Source organism: Sminthopsis crassicaudata, chromosome 1, assembly GCF_048593235.1.
Source record: "Sminthopsis crassicaudata isolate SCR6 chromosome 1, ASM4859323v1, whole genome shotgun sequence".
Lineage (NCBI taxonomy): Eukaryota > Metazoa > Chordata > Mammalia > Dasyuromorphia > Dasyuridae > Sminthopsis > Sminthopsis crassicaudata.
This window is the reverse complement of record NC_133617.1, coordinates 548,014,109-548,036,547: the sequence shown is the minus strand read 5'-3', so window position 1 is coordinate 548,036,547 and position 22,439 is coordinate 548,014,109. Positions and strand designations below refer to the sequence as shown.

The 22,439-nt window shown below is 34.7% G+C and overlaps 1 protein-coding gene across 1 annotated transcript in view; it reads right to left on the bottom strand.

The window, feature by feature from the left end:
- ISOC1 (isochorismatase domain containing 1) overlaps positions 1-21,137 on the bottom strand; it is a 50,200-nt gene extending 29,063 nt beyond the window's left edge. The window contains exon 1 of the mRNA XM_074282006.1: positions 20,658-21,137. Coding sequence (XP_074138107.1) covers positions 20,658-20,993 — 336 coding nt within the window. The 5' untranslated portion in view covers positions 20,994-21,137. The remainder of the gene's footprint in view (positions 1-20,657) is intronic.
- Between the last annotated feature and the right edge of the window lie 1,302 nt (positions 21,138-22,439).

The window sequence follows — 22,439 nt, the reverse complement described above, 5'->3', positions numbered from 1 at the left end:
AAATTATGTTATTAAATACTAATTAGCAAAAGAGAAAAATAAAAGATTACTGAATTGAGCATGCAAATGAGAAAGTTAACAAAGCATTAATTAAAAATTCTCAATAACATACCAAGTAGAAATTTTGAAATGGTAAAAAGAGATTAACAAAGTTAGAAGAAAACCATAAACAAATAAATGAATAAAACTACAACATTTTATAAAACAACACAATTAAACTGTTGTCTAATTTGATTACCAAATAAAACCAAAATTGAATAAAAATTGACAATTTATAACAAAGAAGGTGAAATAAAAGAAACTACTGGGGAACTAGGTGGCACAGCAGACAAAGTGGCCCTGGAGTCAAGAGGATGGGAATTCAAATCTGATCACAGACATTTGACATTTATTAGCTGAGTGACCTTGAGCAAGTCAGGTAAGTCCAACTAGCTCATCAAAGAAATAAAACAAAAAAAGAAACTATTAGAAATAGCAAACCACATCCTTACCAAGAAAACCCCAAAAGGAGTTATAAAAGAGTCAGACATGACTAAACTACAACATTAGAAACTTTTTTGTCTAACTATATAACAAAATTGAGAGCTTTAATAGAATGGATGAATATTTAGAAAAATATAAAATATTCAGAAAATAGGACCAATATTGTTATTTCCCCCATATTTTTCCCCACATCCCTATCCCCACTGGTCTAGATGGAAGTCATGATTGAATCTATGCTCTCCTTGACACAGTAATTTACCACATCCTGCATTACTATAAAGATTATACTGACATCAGAAGCCAAAGTTACACTGTGTCCTTGTTATATATTCTTGCTATGTTAGAGATAAATTAACTTTTTTTACTTAGTGATTCATTTTGTCTCAACATTAAACTTAAAATAAAAGAGTACTGTTGATAAGACAAGCACTAAAATTTAGTGTATTTGGTAACTGGAATGAAATGAGATATTACTATCACACAAATCATGATTGAATTGGAAAAAGGGACTGAATCTGGAGGGTGGGAATATCAGAAGAATGGCAAGAACCCTTCTAAGATATTTATGGAGAATTCTCTCAATGATATAAGCCAGATCCTGCTCATATCAAGCTATTAGCTCAGAAGGTGTTGGGAGAAGTTGCTTGAGAGGATAAAACATGAAGTTCAGAATAACCTTGTTAACCACCCTACAGGACAGACTGCTAGGACAATAAGACTGAAAGTGAACTCAACTACCACATTCAGAAACTAGAGCCAGAGTTTTCTGATCAATGAAAGTTGAGGGACATCTAATACAAGTTAGCAGCTGTAAAAAGAAGTCTCTCTTAATGAGGGTAAGAACTAGCAAACTACAGATAAAGGACTAGATAAAATACACTCCGCTTCAGGGGTTTCAGTTTTGATGCATCCTGCTGAGAGCAAAGAAGTCAGATAGAAGAAATGAGAATGGAAATGAGTAAGAAATTTAAGAACTTCAAATACTAGATATTTTTTTAAAAGGCATTACTTTTTCTGGGAGGAGGACAATTTCCTCCACTGAGAAAATTCAAGGTCAATAGGCCTTTACCAACAAGGAGCTAGGTAGATTGCAAGACAACAAACCTGATAAATCACTGGCGCCAATATTGAGATCTCTGAAGCTGAATTACAGAGATTTAGTGAGCTCTCTAAGGAGTTATTATTACGACCAGAAAAATCAGACAGATTCTGTAAATGAATCATCTTTCCCCCCTCCTTCTTCATTTTTTAATGTCAGGATTATTCACATTTGCTACCATAAAGGTGAATTCCTATTGGCATTATAGGACCTCCTGATGAGGATCTTTAAGAGAGGGAAAGGAGTACCTAAAGGGAAAGAGATTGATAGATTAGATCTATACAGACATTTATACCTTCACAAATTGTATTACTAGCCTGCCTTAGGTATTTAGATCCAATCTTCTGGGTGCAGCCTTCTGCAGAATGCCTTCAAATCCCATTTATCAATTGGGAAATGACTTGTATTCTTATAAATTTATCTCAGTTCTCTATATATTTGAGAAATGAGGTCTTTATCAGAAACACTTGGCTCTAGGTGTCCCCTAGCACATATACAGGTAACTAGTGAAGTTTAAACAGTAAACTGAGGTAGCTGTTAACTTGTGCAAATATTATTTATAAACAGGCATTGTAGGAATGAGGGGAAGAGTCATTAAGCCTATTCCTCTACTGGAAAAATGAACAGAGAATAATAAATCCCCTCCTGGAGAAAGCTTTGGGAATGACTGAAAATATAAGGCAAACAAGAAAGCAACAAATGGCTGGCTTTTGAGGGTACTAATAAAACCGTTCAGGGTAATTCAATTCCAGGACAGCAGAGACCATTCAGTTCTGCCCTAGTCCCTTTTGATTCATTTAAGGGAGGCTACAAAGGAGAGGCAATAGAATTATGGGTTCTCAGGAGGCAACATCTGTGCAAACCCTTTCAATAACATCTATATATGTTATATGAGTAAAATTAAATGAAAATCCTGAGTGTTACCCAAACTATACATGTAATTAAGATCCAAGAAGATCAAGTAGGAGATGGGGAGGAGAGGGTGAAAGATATTTCCTCTCTAGTGAGGGAGATGAAAGAAAGTATTCAAAACAGATTTGTTTAAACTTTGTTAAAACAATTCCCTTTACAACAACTTTGTGTAGCCTGTGAGGCAGGCAGATGACACTGGAGTAGGAATGCAAGGAGTTGAACAAAGTCATCATATCCCACACTATAGCCGGTCTGGAATTTATTATTGTTATAGTCCAGGTAACCCAGGCCCAGGATGAAAGGTATGACGTTATTGGCTCAGTATGCTATTATTTATTTAGGAAGTCCAATAAAATATTTTTCAATAGTATGTTATTTTTTCAGTTACAGTAAAAATAGTTTTAAACATTCATTTTTCATAAAATTTTGATTCCAAAATTTTTTCCTCCCTCTTTCCTCTCCCCAAGATGACAAGCCATATGATATAGTTTATGCATGTGTAATCATGTAAACATAGTTCCACATTAGTCATTTTGTGAAAGAAACAAAAAAAAAGGGGAAAGCCATGAAAAACAAAACAAACAAACAAACAAACAAACAAAAACAGTGAAAATACTATGCGCTTTGTTCTGCATTCTTTCTCTGGAGATGGATAAAATTTTCCATCACTAGTCTTTTGGAATTCAGAAGAGCTAAATCAATCATAGGTGATTATCACACAATGTTGCTGTTACCATATTTTCTTGATTCTGCTCTCTTCATTCAGTATCAGGTCATATAAGTATTTGTAGATTTTTCTGAAATCTACCTGCTCATCATTTCTTATAGCACACAAGTATTTATATAGCACAACTTGTTCAACCATTCCTCAGTTGATGGGCATAGCCTCAGTTTCTAATTCTTTGCCACCACTAAAGAACTGATAGAAATATTTTTGTGCATATAGGTCCTTTCCTCTTTTTTAGAATATTTTTGGGATACAGACCTAGTAGTGATACTACATAATTTGCTTGTCCTCTAAGAATAGTTCCAAATTCCTTTCCAAAATAGTTGGATTAGTTCACAACTCCACCAATTCCAATTTCCCCACTCCTCTAATATTTACCATTTTTTTGTTTTATTAATCAATCTGATGGGTATGAAGAGGTACTTCAGAGTTGTTTTAATTTGCATTTCTCCAATCAATAGTGATTTAGTGTATTTTTTTCATATAACTAAAGATAACTTTGATTTCTGCACCTAAAAATTGCCCATTCATATCTTTTGTTCATTTATTAATTGGGAAATGACTTGTATTCTTATAAATTTAACTCAGTTCCCTATATATCTGAAAAATGAGGCCTTTATCAGAAACACTTGCTGTAAAAATTGTTTCCCAGTTTTCTGCTTTCCTTCCAATCTTGATTGTGTTGGTTTTGTTTGTGCAAACCTTTTTATTTTAATATAATCAAATTTATCATTTTGCATTCCATAATGTTCTCTATCTCCTATTTGGTTATAAATTCTTCCCTTTTGCACAGATCTGACAGGTAAACTATTCCTTGCTCTCCTAATTTGTTTATGGTATCACTATTGTCTAAATCGTGTACTTATTTTAACCTTATTTTGGTATATAGTGTGAGATCTTGGTCTATGTCTAGTTCCATCTAGAATATTTTTCAGTTTTCCCAGAAGTTTTTGTCACATAGTGAGTTCTTATCTCAGAAGCTGGAGTCTTTGGGTTTATCAAATAGTCATTTATTACTGCATCTTGTGTACCTAATTTATTCCACTGCTCCATAACTCTTGTTTCTTAGCCAATACCAACTACTTTTAATGAATGCTACCTTATAATATAGTTTTATATCTGGTATGTCAAGGTCACATTTCTTTTCACTTTTTTTCATTTAGTTTATTCTAAGTCTACTATCATATTTCCTAGAAAAAGTAATAGTTTTGTTTCCTCAATGTCTATTCTAATTCCTTCTATTTATTTTTCTTCTCTTACTGCTAGAACTAGTAATTCCAGTATGATATTGAATAATAGTGGTGATAATGAGCATCCTTGTTTCATCCCAATCTTATTGGGAAAGCTTCTTATCCCTAATACATATAGTGCTTACTTATGGTTTTTTTTTTCCTTTTTCTTATGGGTCAGAAATGTATCCTCCCCTCCCCCAATAGCATTTAATTTTTTCAATTATATGTAGATAGTTTTCAATATTTATTTTTATAAGAGTTTAATTTCCATTTTTTCTCCCTCCCCAAATAGCAAGCAATCTGCTACAGGTTATGGATGTACAATCATATTAAAATCTTATTTCCACATTAGACATGTTCTGAAAGAAGAATCAGAACAAAAGGAAAAAACCATGAGAAAGAAAAAACAGAAAATAGTATGCTTTGAGCTACATTCAGACTCTATAATAGTTTTTTCTCTAGAAATGGATAGTATTTTCTATCATGAGTCTTTTGGAATTGTCTTAGATTACTGTATTTCTGAGAAGAGTTAAGTTGATTGTTGCTGATGGTTTTAGATAGAAAATATTTATCATTTTAATGAGAACTCCATTTATTTCTAATCTTTCTAGTGTTTTTTAAAAATAGGAACAGGTGCTTATTTTGTCAAAAAATCTTTTCTTCATCTATGAAACAATCATATGATTTGTTGATTTGTTAGTGTCAATTAAGCTGATACTTTTGCTAATACTGAACCAACCCTGCATTCCTGGTATAAACCCCACACCTGGTCACCGTGTATCATCTTAGTGACACATTTTGTGATCTCGTTAATATTTTATTTAAATTTTTTTGCATCAATAATCATTAGGGAAATTTGTCTATAATTTCCTTTGTTTTGGCTCTTTCTGGTTTAGGTATCAACACCATATTTGTATCTTAAAAGGCATTTCCCCAAATATTCTATTTGAATTGTCTTTTAATGTTCAATAGAATTTACTTGGAAATTCATCTAACTTTGGAGACTTTTTCTTAAGGAATTCATTGATGGCTTGTTCAATTTCTTTTTCTAAAATGGGATTACTCTTTTATTAATTTGGGTAATTTATGTTTTTTGTAAATTCTCATCCATTTCATTTAAATTGTCAGATTTGTTGGCATACAGTTGGGCAAAATAGTTCCTAATCATTGCTTTGATTTCCTTTTCATTGATGGTGAATTTACACTTTTCATTTTTGAAACTGGTAATTTGGTATTCTTTCTTTTTTAAAAATCTAATTAACCAAAGGTTTATCTATTTTAACTGTTGTTGTTGTTTTTTATAAAAACAATGTCTAGTTTCCTTATCTTAATAGTTTGCTTACTTTTAATTTTATTAATCTCTCCTTTGATTTTCATGATTTGAAATTTGGTGTTTTATTGAGGATTTTTAAATTGTTCTTTTTCTAGCTTTTTAAATCACATGCCAAATTCATTGATCTATTTCTCTATCTTAATTATGTAAGCATTTAGATATATAAAATTTTCCCCAAATGCTACTTTGGCTGCATCCTATAAATTTGGGTAAGTTCATTATCATCATTCTCTTTGATGAAATTATTGTTTCTATGATTCATTGTTTGACCTACTCATTCTTTAGAGTTAGATTATTTAGCTTCCAATTAATTTTTAATTTATCTTTCCATGGCCTAATTACATGTATTTTTTTTCTTTTTTTTAACTGCATCATGATCTAAAAAAGATGCATTTCCCAATTCTACCTTTTTGCATTTTAATGTGAGGTTTTTATATCTTAATACATGGTCAATTTTTGTTTAGGTGCCATGTTCCACTGAGAAAAATTATACTCATTTCTATGCCTATTTATCTTTCTCCAGAGGTCTATCATATCTAAGTTTTTCTAAAATTCTATTCTATTCATCTTTAACTTTTTTGTGTGTGTATGGTTAGATTTAATTAATTCTGAGAGAGCTTTTTTTTTGTTTTTCTGTCTCTCTCTCTGTTTCACTATTTCTGTCCTTTCACCCTGTCTCTTTTCATCAGGGTTTTGCTTCTGAACACCCCCTCCTTCAATCTGCCTTCCCTTCCATCATTCCTGTCTCTCCTCACCTTTTCCCTTACCCTCCTACTTTCCTATATGATAAGAGAGATTTCTTTACCTAAATATGTGTATGTTATTCCATCTTTGAGTGAAATCCAATGTGTGTAAGGTTCAAAAATTGCTTACTCCCTATCTTCTTTCTCTCTACTGTAACAAGTCTTTCATGCCTCTTTATGAGAAATAATTTACCCCATGCTGCCTTTCTTTTTCTTTCTCCCCAGTTCAATTCTGTTTTCACCCTTTAAGAAATTATTTTTAGATTATCACATCAACTAATACCCACACCCTCTGCCCAAGTATATTCTTTTTAACTGCTCAATAAGGACACAGCTTTTAAGAGTTACAAGTATCATCTTCCTATACAAAATAAACTGTTTAATCTTATTGGATACCATGTGTTTTTTCCATCCTGTTTAACTTTTTTAAAAATTGAATATTTAAATTAAATCAAATATTAAAATTTAAATATTTAAAATAAATATTTTTAAATTAAAAGTTTAATTAAATAAATTAAATTTACCCAAGAGTAAATTTGGAAGAATGTCTGTTATGCTAACATTTTTATATTGTATATAACTATTATATAGAAAAGTTGACACTTTGCTTATACCAACTCATCTTTTAGGCTGACAGTCTTTTTTGTTTTTAATATTGTATTAAGAAAAGTTACATGTTCGGATTCACTCCTATAAATAACGCTCTCAAACTCGGTTGAAAAATGAAAGTAAAAAGTTTTAATCAAATAAGACAAGGTACAAACAATTTAGATTTACATAAAAAAACAAATAGAAATAAGAACAATTAACAATATGACAATTACAGCAGATAGAGGAAGAGAATACATCATCAATTCAAGGGAACCTCAAAAACTCAAATGGCTGGGAGCCCCGTTTCAGCCTCAATCAACTTGAATTGTGTAAAGATTTTCCCGGGCGAAGCGTCCTTCCCATGGGTATGGGAACTATGGTATAGGACGTCGGTTTTTTATATGTTTTCAGACAAAGAAGGCCAAAACTTATCTATATATTCATTCCAAACCCTAGAAGCCTGACAAGTTTCCTTATCAATTGCATATGCACAGGGAGGAAGCCACCCATCCCTAAGCATAAACATCTCCAAGAATGGCTAGCTCCTGGTATCTATTGCCAAGGACACGAAGAGTTCATGGAATGGTCAAGTTCCTATAATTTAGAAGTTCAGGCCTGTTAGATTTGAGTGGGCTTATAAACCTAATATGAAATCTTAATTTCTTATTCAAATATTTATAAATATTTTGAGTATTCAAGATATACAAAACAAAGATTTTTTTGAATGTAAGAGTTCTAACAGAATAGATACTCATTTTTGTTTTTGCACACCACAGAAGATTTTTCTTTGATCATTATGAATAATAATTCTATTTTGTTTTGATATTTATGCTCCAGGAGAGGAATATATATAGAAAAATAATTTAAAATATTTTGAGATATGCCTGTTTGCCTTTTTATGCCTTTGTTGAGTCTTATATTTGAAGATCAAATTTCCTATTCAGCTCTAGTCTTTTCATAAGAAAAGTTGAAAGTCCCCTATTTCACCAATTGTTTATCTTTTACTCTGGAAGATTATGCTCAGTTTTGCTGAGTAGTTGATTCTTGGTTGTAATTCAGGCTCCTTTGCTTTCCAAAACATCACATTCCAAGTCCTTGGATTCTAACCATGTGCAATCCTGAAAATTGAATTGCTTTTCTTTCTGTTGTTTTGTTTGTTTGTTTGCTTGTTTGTTTTGTTTTGTTTTTTTTTGTTTACAGTATTTTCTCCTTGACCTGATTATTCTGGAATTTGGCTACAATATTCCGTGGAGTTTTTATTTTGAGATCTCTTTCAGGAGGTAATCAGTGGATTCTTTCAATGATAATTTTACCCTCAGATTCTAGGATATGAGGGCAGTTTTCCTTTATAAGATAAGATGCTGTCCAGATTTGTCATGGCCTTCAGATAGTTCAATAATTCTTAATTTATCTCTCTTGGATTTATCTTCCAGGTCACCAGTTGTTTTTCCAATGAGGCATTTTACATTTTCTTCTATTTCTCTATTCTTTTTATTTTGCTGGACCGATTCATTATGGTTAACAGAATCATTAGCATCTATGAGCCCAAATCTAATTTTTAAGGAATTATTTTCTTCAGTTAGCATATATATCTCTTTTTCTATTTGAGTAATCCTTTTTTTTTTTTTTTTTTTTTAAAGGAGTTGTTTTCTTTGGTCAATTTTTGTACTTTGTTTTTCAGGCTACTGACTCTTTTTCCATAATTTTTTTGCATAATTCATTTTTTTCTCCAATTTTTTTGACTCTTACAGGATTTTAAAAATCCTTTTTGAGCTCTTCTAAGAAGACATTTTTTTCTCCTTTGAGGCTATAAATATTTTGACATTATTGTTCTCTTCTGAGTTGGTGTTTGATCTTCCCTGACACTATAGTAGCTTTCTATGATCAGGGCTTTTTTGAGGGTTTTTTGCTCATTTTTCAAAGTTTAGCTAGCCTTGATCTTGGGGTACAGAAGGCACTTGTCCAAGCTTCTTGCCCTGGAGGTCTGGGGCCTGGTCACAGGCTTTCTGTGCTGAGGCCTATGAGATTGGAAGCCTATCCCTCTCCACTAGGTTCAGCCTAGTCGTGCCTATTGTGCCCTGGGTTCTGGGGCTACCAGTTTGCTTGCTGTGGTGGGGCTGGAGGCTTCCCAGCAGGCCTGCTGTACCACTGGCCTGCTGAGCCAACACTGCAGGCCCTGCTGTGTCTAAGAGCCTCCCATTTCTTGTCTGGACACCACCTTTGCTGAGCTCTGCAAATGAGATGGACATCTCCTGAAGTCCTTCAAAGTTGTCTTGGGGGGAAAACTGTTTCAGTCTGTCTTTTTTGGATGCTTTCACTATGGGATTTTTTTACAGGCTTTATTTAACATTGTTTCTAAGGGAAAATGACAGCAGCTCAGGCAACTTCCTAGATTCAGCCATTTTGGCTCTACCCTCCTTAAATTTTTTTATATAAAAAAATTCTTAAGTATAACAAAAGTATGATTATCCATCCTGTGGCCCTGATGTTCCTGGTATGACTCATCATTATATTAGAATCAAGTTAGGATGCCAGCTGTGTACTAATATGAGCTCAGGAGGCTCTGCCATAGGTTGGACACAGAGTCCCTATGAACACTTGAGGATAGATTGTCTCACTTGTGCTTCTTGTGTTCCTTCTGGGCTTATTCAAGTCTGCTTTGCTCATAGAGCCCAGCACCTTCTCTGAGGAGGACACACCATGCTGGATGGTCTTGTGCCAGTGACTCCCCCAGTTCTAAAGTTCTAAAGTTCTTGAGATGGTAAGAGTGCCCTTGCATTGCTTTTCTAACCACCTTTGAGTGTTTGTCCTGTGAGTTCTCCATAAAAATTTTTTTTGGCAAGCTTTCATTTGGCATTAGAACAATGTGGCCAGTCCAACAATTGTGCTCTCTGCAGTAAAGTTGGAATGCTTGGCAGTTCAGTTTGAGAAAGGACCCAGTGTCTGGTACCTGAGCTTCAGAACCTACGCCAGACAATCCAAATGGAAGTAATTCCTGGCAAGGGGCTTAAAAAAGGCTGAAACTCTGACTGAGACAAGAGAGCACTTAAGGCTAATTACCTATTCAATTTGAGACAATGGCTCTATTAGCATATATTTGGAAGATGATTCTCCTCACCATTGGTGCTTGCTGAATGTTTGGTAGTGAGGTAATCGAAGGCCAGGATTGGAGGGCTGGGGGAGACAAGTCAGGGTTACTTGGCTGCAGGATGAGGAGGAGAGAGGCTGGAGACTCTGGACTCCAGAATCCAGGATACATCTTTGGCAAGCCGTGAGGCAGCTTACCTGTTCAATGACTTAGAAGTGCCTCATTTTGTCCCAACTTTAAACCTGAACTAACAGAATGTTGAAATTAAATCTAATCTTAACAACTTAGACTAACAAAACAAGAAATGTATTATTTAAATTACTTTATATAAGAAAAAATAATTGAACACTTAGTAAAAAATATTAAGTGCTTACAATGTGCCAGGTACTGTGCTAAGCAATGTAGATTTTTAAAAAGGAAGGGTAAGAGAAGCAATCTCTTGCTCAAAAAAAAATTCTAATGCAAGGGACAAAATGTAAATAAATAGTTAGGTATATAAAAGATAAATACAGAAAAAGGCAAAAGTTATTAAAAAGAAAATAACATTCTAATTAAATTAGAAAAAGGCTTGCATTAGGAGCTAGAGGGTAAGGAAGCTGGGAAGAGTCTTCTAAAGATAGGAAGGAAGTGAACTAGGTTTGTAAGGAAGGCAAGGAAACTAAGAGACAAAAGGGAAAGGGCAAAGCATTCCAGGTATGAGGGACAGCGACATTAAAAGAACAGCATCAGGAAATAAAGTATCAGAAAATAAAAACTGAAAATAAGTATAATTTAGAAAGGGGAGTAAAGTGTAAGAAAACCAGAAAGTCAGAAAGGGAACACGTTACAAAGCACTTTAAAAATCAAAAATTTTATCCTGGAGTTAATAAGCATCCATGGTACTCACCAAGCAGAAAGAAAACAAGGTATACCTACTCTTTGGGGTTAGGGAGAGAAAATGACCTATTCATTTTACAAAAGGATGAATTTAATTATCAAGAGATTTGAAGCAGGGTAGAGCCAAAATGGCAAAATAAAGGCAAGAACTCAACTGAGCAAATTTCTCTTCAAATGATGTCAAAATAATGCCTCAAAACAAATTCTGGAATGGCAAAAGCAACAAAAAGACAACTTTTTTCACTCATGTTATCCTTTCACCCAAGAAATATTTAAAGAACCCTTTTAAACTTATCTTTAACTGGCAGAACTTGTGGGAAATCTTAAATTTTGGTATCTAATTTCAGAGAGAGGAAGCTGAATTTTAGCACAAAAATTACTGCTTTTCTTAAGAGACAGAAGATATCCAAGCTTTTAATATAAAAAATAGAATATGGTTATAAGATCAAATATGAATATATTTGAATATTGAATATGAATATAAATAGGATCAAGAATAAATTCCTCGGTAATATGTAGGAATGTTGGTGATTTATGTGGGTTTCTTTTATATCGTGCAACTATACATAGATATATATAAACATTTGCTCATAATGAATCATAATTTCACAACCCCCACATTCAACTCCATGACCCTACAGTTTAAGAAGTTTTGCCATAATTGGTGATGTAATATAAGTACCAAACATATGTATGCATGTTAAATGATAGAGCAACCAAATTCATTCAATGAGTTACAAGAGGAAACAGAGAGTAAAACAATAAAATTGCAGGGACATAAAGTATCTACTCTCAGAACTAGATAAATCTAATAATATAAAAGAAACAAGAAAGAAGTTAAGGAGATAAATAGAATTTTAGGAAAGTTATATATGATAGATACCTCTGGAAAACTCTGAATGGAAATAGAAAAGAATACACTTTTTCTCAACTACACAAAAGCTAACTGAATGTTAGGGCATCAAATTCTCATAATTAAATGCCCAAAAGCAGAAATATTAAATGAATCTTTCTCAGATTATAATGCAACAAAAATTATCTTCAATAAAGGGCTACAATTTTTAGATTAATTGGAAACTAAATAACCTAATCCTAAAGAATGAATGCATCAAAGAACAAGTCATAGAAATAATAAAAAAATTTCATTAAAGACATTAACAACAATTACATGACAACCAAAACTTACAGGATACAGCCAAAGCAGTAACTAGGGGAAAATTTATATCACTAAATGCTTACATCAATAAAATAGAAAAAGAGCAAGGCCATTTGACCCATTCTTATCACAGACATATCTTTGTTAATAAATGATACCTTGTTTAAAGAATTGCCTCCATTTACATTTTTGATTAATTTCATTCATAACACAGCAAAGTTCAGTAGGAAGAGAGAGAAATCCCATTTAAAATAACTATAGATAACATAAAGCACTTAAAAGCCTATTGAGCCAAGACAAACTCAGAAACTATATAAACACAATTATAAAATATTTTTCACCAAAATAAAGTCAGATCTAAACAACTAGAAAAATGTCAACTGTTCATGGGTAAGCCAAGCTAATATAATAGAAATGATAATTCTACCTAAATTAATTTACATAGTGCCATACCAGTCAAACTACCAAACATTATTTTGTAGATCTAGAAAAAAATAATAAAAATCATATGTTAGAACAAAAGGTGGAAAATATCAAGAACTCATGAAAGTAGATGGCTTTAGTTAGTTATACCAGATCTAAACTGTATTACAAAGAAGTAATCATCAAAACAATCTTGTACAGGGACAGATAGATGAGACACAGTGGATAGGTCACCAGCCCTGAAGTCAGGAGAAACTGAATTCAAATCTGGTCTCATTTAAAAGACATTTAATACCTCCTAACTATGTGACCCTGGACAAGTCACATAACCCCAATTGCCTCAGGGGGAAAAAAAAATTTGTACAAGCTAAGAGAGTAATGAATCAATGAAACAAATTAGGCATATAACATACAGTAGTAAATTACTACAGTAATCTAATATTTGAGAAACCTAAAGATCCAAATTTTGGGGACACAAACTCATAATTTGATTAAAAACTGCTGGGAAAATTGGAAAGCAGTTTGACAGACACTATATACTTACACATACTGAGATAAGATCAAAATAAATACATGATTTAGACATCAAGAGTGATACCATAAGCAAAATAGGGAAGCATGGACAAATTACATATAAAGTGTATGAAGAAGGGAAGAATTTATGACCATCAAGAGAGAAAAATCATTATAAGATAGATATAAAATGGATAGTTTTTATTACATTAAATTTAAAAGGATTTGCACAAACAAAATTAATGTAGCCAAAATTAGAAGGAAAGCAGAAAATTGGGGGGAAATTCATTTCTCAAATATATAGAGAACTAAGTAAAATTTATAAGAATGTGAATCATTTCCCAACTGATAAATGGTCAAAGATTAAGAACAGGCAGTTTTTATTTTCAGATGAAGAAATCAAAGCTGTCTAGAATCATATTTTAAAAACCTTTAAATCACCATTAATTAAAGAAATGCACATTAAAACCACTCTGAGATACTACCTCACACCTATCAGATTGAAATATGGAAAAAAAAAAAAAAGGGAAATCATAAATGCTAAAGGGGATGTGGGAAATTGGGACACTAAATGCATTGTTGATAGAACTGTGAACTGATCCAACCATTTTGGAGAGCAATCTGGAATTGTATTCAAAGGGCTAAAAAACTGCATTATCCTTTGACACAAAAATAGCACTATTAAGTCTACTCCAAAGATCTATTTGTTAAAAAAAAAAAAAAAAATGTAGTTGTTCTTTTTGTGGTGGGAAAAAATTAGAAATTGAGAGGATGCCCACTGAAGAAGGCTGAACAAATTGTAGTATATTATTTTGATGGAATACTATGATGTGATAAGAAATCATGAGCAGAATGTTCCCTAAAAAGAAAAAAAAACCTGGAAAACATTTACATGAACTGATACAAAATGAAGTGAGCAGAACAAAAAAAATTGTACATAGTAATAATGTAGGATGATCAATTGTAAATGAGTTAGGCAATTCTCAGCAATACCATAAACTAATTCCAAAAGCTCATAATAAAAAATACTATCTGCCTCCAAAGAAAGAAGTGATAGAATTTGAAAGCATATGAAAATATACTTTGAAAAAATTTTGTTTTTCTTGTTTTTTTCTTTCACAACATGACTAATATGAAAATTTTTTAATGACTGCATATATAATATCCTATACCAAATTGCTTCCTTTCTCTAGTGGGATGAAGGGAAGGAGAGGGAGAGAGAATTTGTAACTAATTTTTTTTAAAAAATATTAACATTTTTTATATGCAATTGGGAAAAAAAAAACTAAAAAGAGAGTAAGTGGACTAAGCTGGCAGCTATTGCAGTGATCTAAAAGGAAGCTGAGGAGGCTATGAATTATTACCTCGTTGCTATGTGAAGAGAATATGAGATGTTGTGAAAGTAGAAACATCAAGAATGAAAATACATGGTCATTGAAAAGTTTAAAAATATATATATATTCAGCCTTTAACACGGAGAGTATTCAAAGATACAAGAACAGTAGCTTTGTCTCCGGTTAGAAAAAAACTATCCCACCCAATATTGTGAGAGGGAAGAGAAAGAAGAGAAAATTGGTAGATATTTATCTTATCACAGTGTAAGAGGAAGAAGTCAGAAATGATACCCAGATTATGGGCCTGGATAATTGGGAAGGCAGTGGCACTCTAGAGAATAGTATGGAAGTTGAGAAGAATCTGTGGAGAAAAATAATGAGTTCTATTTTGGAAATGTTGAATTTAAGATTGTCTATGTGACAACTAATTTTAAGATGTCAAAGGAAGCAGCCAGAGGTATAAATGTAGCTCAATGGAAAGAGCAGGGCTGGATATATAGATCTAAGTCTTATCTGTATAGAGATTTTAATTCATGGGAGATGAGACAACTCAATGAGTTAGTAAAGAGGGAGAAGAGAATGCGGTATAGGACAAACAAAGCCTTTTGAGATTTCCATAGTTAGAGGACATGATATATGTCAAGAAACAGCAAAGGAAACTGAGAAAGAAACTGAGCTAGAAGGGGTACCTGAAGAACTTAATGTCAATAAAGCCAAGAGAAAAGAATATTCAGTAGGTGATCTATGATGATATTATGTAGCGAGCTGTCGTCTCCAGAAGCTGCTGGATCGCTCTCTGGGAAGAGATCTGCTGTGTCTACTCAAATCTCTCAGACAGATTCTTCTTCCTGTAACGAACCGGCAGTTGCTGTTAACTCTTGTCCAAAGAAGTGACTTCCCTTCCTGCAGAGAGCCCCGTCAAGCCTGATGCAATTCAGAGTCTTCCTCTCTTCCTGGAGTGCTGTCCTCTTTATCCTCCCAGAGAATGGGCATGGGATAATGCAAGGGCTTCTGGGAAGAACCACTTCAGCCAATGGGCTTGCTCCTTCTATCAAGTCAACCTGAGTTCTCACCTTGTAATTGTCCAGAAAACCTGAATTCTCACTTTGTCACTGTCCAGACAACCTCAGTTCTCACTTAGTAATCCTAACAATATTAAATGATGAAGACATGGCAAAAAGATAGCAATGAGTGGGAAGATCTAGAACCAGATGGATTTGCAATTAGGTTCTATCAACATTCAAAGAAAAAATAATTCCAATATTAAACATGCTATTTGCAAAACTAAGGAAAGGGATCTTCCTTGTCATAGGTATAAACCTAACATCAGCACCCTATTAGTTCAGGTTCAACGCTGAAATGAAATGGGACCCTTTTGAATCACTGAATATTTAATTTAAGAAAAGAAAAACTATCAAAATTGTGCTTTGCCATAAATAAAAACCAATGACTCTCTAGTATGATATAAGGCATTCTTATTATATCTAAGTATAGTATTATACTATTATATTAGACTGAGTATTAGACTAAGCATTAGGAGAATTGTTTTCAAATCTAAACTTCACCACTAAGTATATGTGATCTTGATCAAGTTATTTCACCTCCCTTAACCTTGTTTTCCTGATCTGTTCAAATAAGCAACTATCTAAAGTTCTTTCTAGAACAAAAACTTTTGATTCTATTTCTAGGAAGAAAAAAAAAAAAAGAGTAGGAAAACATGGTCTTCGAAATATAAATACTTCTAAGAAAGCTACGTGGCGCAGTGGATAGAGCACCAGCCTTGAATTCAGGAGGACCAGAGTTCAAATCTGGTCTCAGACACTTAACACTTCCTTATCTGTGTGACCCTGGGCAAGTCACTTAACCCCAGCCTCAGGGGGGGGGGGAAGAAGTGGAATGTTCAAATTTATGAAATTCAATTACCTTCATTTTATATTTGAAGAAACTAAAATCCAACTGGCTTAACCAAGGTCACACAAGTCAACACAGCAGAAATTAGAACACAGGCCTTCTAATTCCTACTTTTGTTGTGTTGTTCTTGGTTAATGTTGTACTGCAAGGCCTGGAAACAAGGCTTCTCAGAAGCTCAAGTAGAGATCCCTGGCTAATATAGCTGCTAGAATAAAAAAGCAGATTGCCCATCTGCCACATATTTACTCATATAATAGTCCTTTAATTTTCAACAAACCAAAAAAGATCAAAAAATTAATTTAGAAATTACACACTTTATTCCAGAACTAAAAGGAAACGAAGTTGCTAGTTGTCAGCTAGCAATTACAGGATAATCTCAAAGTAGAACCGCAAAGCTCTGTATCTGAAAGAAGCAAGAACCAACTATCCAGAAAAAGTCCAAAGATGGTCAGGAAGTCCTATGTTAGGGACTTGGGAACTACCAGAGAATATCAAATGGGGCAATCAACCAATACAGTGTTAAAATATTCAGAGACCAGCCCAGGCAAGTAGTTCCAAAGTCCTAAAATACTGCAGAGAGACAGAAAATCCAGTACTCTACTCCTCAAAGATCTGGCTGGAGGTGGAGCTGGATTTTACATAAGAACCCTGGTGGCTCCAGGCAAGACCAAGCAAGACAGACCACCCTTCCTAAAAGCACATCCAAAACACTAATTCAGGAAGCTAGGAAGATGAATAAATCTGAAAAAATGCCACTAGCATAAAAAAATTACTGCAAATTTAGAGATTCCCCCCAAAAGGAGAGAAATAGCTCTCTTATAAAAATGCAAGCAAAGATTCTAAGGGGAAAAAAATGGACTTTCCAAAAATCTGATATGAATACCCTAGAAGAAAAGAAGCAAAGAATTTTAAAAAATAAAAGGTCTAGAAAAAAGAATTGAAAGGAAAATTAACAATTTGTAAGATAAAATGGTAAAGCTTATCCTACAAATAGACTTTCTGGAAAACAGAATAAACCAAATAAAAATCAATGACTCCATCAGACAGTAAGAAAGCTGATAAAAATAAAATTTATCCTTTCTATTTCAAAAAATGCCAAATGAAAAGTACTCATACCTATCAGAACCTGAGAGCAAAGTAAAGACAAAAAGAATCTATCAACAGTCTCCTGAAAGAAGCTCCAAAAGGAAAAGCCCTAGGATATCATGATCTCCTATATAATATCCATGATATCATGGTCAAAATCCAAAGCTCATAAAAAAAAAAATTTAATAAAAAAAAAAATACTGGTGGGTAGAGCTGTGAATTAATACAACCATCTGGAAAGCAATTTAAAATAACTAAAATGCTGGTAAATTTTCACCCAGAACAAAGTTTCCAAATACATCAAAATATTTATAAAAACCTATGTATGTTTGTGTGTGTGAGAAAGACAGACATAGAAAAAGAGGGAGAGAGAGAGAGAGAGAGAGAGAGAGAGAGAGAGAGAGAATGCAAAGAACTGAAAACAAAACATATCCATCAAGTGGGTGATGGCTACACAAAATGTGGTGCATGAATGAAATAGAAATAGGTTGTCCTTCGTGCTAGAAAAGAATCAAAATGACATCACTATGTTCAGGTCAAGGTACAGTGTGTCCAACTGTGGCTAATCAAGCCAATAAGAGCTCAGAAGGCTCTACTGCAAATCTGGGACAAATAGTCCATTTGGATTGGAGATATCTCTAAATTTGCTCATCTCATTTCTGTAAAAAAAAATATTTCTGTGCTATAAAGAATAATGAATATTTATGAATACAATGAAGCATGGAAAGATTTACAAGAACTAATGAAGGGTGAAGTAAACAGAGTGAAGAAATATATAAAATATATAATTCAAAAAAGTGAGTGAAAAGAACAATCACAAAAGAATCAAAAAAAATGTAGCAAAATCACAAAGAATAAGTTTGCCTCCAAAGACAAGATGTAAGACATCCCCTTCTCCGCAGAGGTTAAAGGTCCATTGGGTGTGGTACATTGAACATATTTTCAAATATTTTTGTGCATTAATTAGTTTTATCAATTTTTTCTCTTAAAAAGAGTATTTGTGATATGGATTGACTTTCCAGACATGAAAGTGAGAAAAGAAACTGGGGGAAATTGGTGATATTTAAAAATAAAACAAGACACAAATGAAAATTTGTTTTGGAAGGGAAAAGCAAAAACTTAGAATATGGAGTAATACCTTAGATAACCTCTTAAACAATTGGAAAATGCTGAACAAATGTGGTATGTGAATATAATGGAATATTCCTGGGTCTGACCAAAGAGATGATCTTACAATATCATGAATAATATATGGTTTAAAAAAAACTATAAGGATTAATAAATGCATATTAAAGTACTTAACAAAAAGAAAACCTATAAACCCAAAATATTCCTAGTGGAATATATGTATCTTGAGGTAGGAAGCTATCCCTTTTTTTATCTTTGCACTCTAGCACTACCCCAGAATTGTGCTTTTAAAAAATTGTTATTGAAAAGCAAGAAATTTTGTAGTATCTCAGCAATTTTTAATTGCTAAGAACACAACTGTAGGGGGAAAAAAGTACATTTTAATAGTGTTTAATTGATGTTAGCTCAAGAAAAAAATATAACTTTTAAAAATGTTTAAAATAAAGCTTCCAGTGACTGTCTCCTATATGTAGAACATAATTCAAAAATCACAGCTGGTTCTATAAGAGATCTTCCCAATGAGGTTTAATTAAAATTTAAAGGAAATATCAACAGGCCATATATATTATTTCAAAATTTTCAGTTGAAAACATTTCTTGACTATTGATACTTATAAAATGACACTGGTGGTCAATTTCATAATCAAAAGATAACAAATTTATAGCATGAATAAGTACAAATTTATTTGTGCTCTTCATTCATTCCCCACCCCACCCCATCCAACTTTGAATGGCTATTTTGTTTTTTTCAAGCGTATCGGGTACTATTTGAATGACTGCTTATTAGCTGTACATTTTCCAGCATTCATTTTTCTCAGAAACACCCTCTCAACCAGAGTTGCATTAACCATAAAGCTGTTTTGACATAAAGATGGGGATATTTGTTTCAGGGCATCCTTCCAAGGTTGCCTAAGAGACTTTCAATGTCTACCTTAAAGATCCTGAGAAAACTTGATAAGCCCTGAAGCTCTCAAATTAAGGGAAAATTAGGAAACCACATTTGATTTTGGTGAGGATCTTCAAGTGATTACAGGGCAGGAGGAAGTAATGACAGGTAAGAAAGGCCACAGATAACAGTTAAAGAACTGCTGCTTTATTGTAATCGGCAGAGGGTAGGTAACATGAGCTCTAACAGACTCCAAGATCCGAATTCCATATTTGGTTCATTTTCAACCTGAATGGCTAGTTTCTATTAGTTATACAAAAAAAGAAAGAGAGAGAGAGAGAGAGAGAGAGAGAGAGAGAGAGAGAGAGAGAGAGAGAGAGAGAGAGAGAGAGAGAGAGAGAGAGAGAGAGAGAGAGAGGAGGAAAGAAAAAAGAAAAAGAAAGAAAAAGCAAAAATATAAATAAAGCTTAAGATTGATACATTTTTTGGATGTCATAAGATCTGTAGGTTATTCCAAGCTTTCCATTTCCTCCCATCTTCCACTCCCACTAATAAGCAGGGCTTCAAAATGAAGTAATGACTAATGAATAATACCAGGAAGCAGATTACACCTAACAACCCTTTTCCAAAAGTCTTAAACCTTTCCTTCCAATTAAAATAAATCTCTCTCCCAGAGCTTTGGGAAAACATGTGGTTAACTATATAGAATAACCAAAGGAAGGGGGGGGCAATAGTTAATTTTCACATAAAACTTGGAGTATTAAGTTTAGAGATTTACAGGAGATTTTTAAAAGACACAGAACTGTACATTCCCTTGGAAAGCCCTGCGGTTCCACCTCTAACCTACATGGGTGGCAGTGTTTACATGTCTACTTGGAAACATTACGAAATGACTTTACAATTTCACACAGACATGTGCACGCACGCTCCATGCATTCTGAAGCGAAGCAGCAGCAGAACTGTCGGGGCACGAAGCACCGAAGTCCTGGCACACGCTCTGCGGGGAAGGGTTATCTGTCAGCCTCCGGCTGCACCAAGGACACCTGAGGAGCATGCACATCTAAGAGAGAAGGTGAGAACGGCGCGCGTCCTACCCCCTTCTCGGCACCGCCATCCCGCCCTCCGCTCGGGTCTTACCTGGATCTGCAAGGGAACCAGGCGAACTTTGCAGCGTTCGCTCACCAGGAAGCCTTTGGGCAGGTCTACATACTGGCCCCACTCATCAGCAAAAAGCTGCACCACAAATTTGCGGTGCATGTCTATCTGGTCTCCGTAAAGGCTCAGGAACTTCTGGATAAGCAGTTCGTGGCCCGCGCCGTGGGGCACGCTGGAGGGCCGGGCAAACACGGAGAAGCAGAAAAGCACGGGCACCGTGCCCCCCGCAGACAGGGAGCCCGCGGCCCCGCCGCCGCCGCCACTGTTGCTGCTGGGGTGCGAGTGGGCAAGAGAAGCAGACTCCGTGGCGGCCGCCATGTTCCTGGGCAGCTCCAGCGCACAGCTGAGCACGCTCTCTGTAGCTTCCTCTAGCTAAGGGAACTCCACCGGCCTACAGCTCCTCCTTTTCCTTTCGGTTTCTCGCCACCAGGAGAGGGCTCCAGCCCCCAGCAACCAGAAAGAGGAAAAAAGGAGTCCCTGTGCGTCTTCTTTCTCCGCCCCCTCTCTCTGACCCACCCTCCGCCGCCGCTCCCGCTCTTCTGGTGAGCCGGCCGGGGAGATTGTCTGTGGGGGTCAGACTGCCCGTGGGACAGCCTCCCAAACGCGGGAGCTGAACCCAGGAGGCTTCAGACGAGATTTCCCCACTTCCACCTGCGCCGTAGCACTCTTCATTGTCTGTTCTTTTGCACAAAGGACATTGTTTGGGACTATGGCTCTTGTCTTGTCCCTTCTTTTTTCCCTTCCAAACTTCAGATATAAAGGATTTTCCCTATTTCTAATTCAGACTTAAAATCCAAAAAGCTTTTTAGACATGGACCTGGAAACGTGTGTATAGCCCTTGTGAATGAATACTACTGAGAACTGGGAATTATGTTTGGTGTGACGCCTGTTGACCACTGCAGATAGCAACTGTTACACATTGAGTTTTCTACTTAGCAGGATATTTTAATATGCATGCAGTGGAAAGAACACTATTCAAAATCAAAACCCGAGTTCAAATCCCTGCAACGCCATGTTCTGCCTCTGTTTTCTCCTCTATAAAATTGGGGGGGTGGGGGAAAAGAGGAGCTAATAGAAAAGGAGGTTTCTAAAAATACTATGACAAATATATATTTTTAGAACAGATATGAACATGACTTACTAGGTTATTACAAAATTACTACTTTTCACTGTTAAGCAACAGAGGGTATTTTTCCCGGAATAACCAGAGCCTAGGTCCCAGGCTGATTTAACCTCACCATTTAATTATAATGTTTAGTTGGGAAGGAGCATGTGCTGTAGCACTACCTGAGGATGGATACATAGATCATGATAGATAGATGGGTGGATGGATGGATAGATAGATAGATAGATAGATAGATAGATAGATAGATAGATAGATAGATGGATGGATAGATGAGAGATGAATGGATAGATGGATGGATGATAGATGCATAGATGGATGGATGGATAGATAGATGGATAGATGGATGGATGGATAGATGGATGGATGATAGATGCATAGATGGATGGATGGATAGATAGATGAGAGATGGATAGATAGATGGATGGATGGATGGATGGATGATAGATGCATAGATGGATGTATCTATCCATCGATAGATAGATGAGAGATGGATAGATAGATGGATGGATGGATTGATAGATGCATAGATGGATAGATGGATGAATGGATGGATAGATGGATGGATGATAGATGCATAGATGGATGGATGGATAGATAGATGGATAGATAGATGGATAGATGGATAGATGGGTGATAGG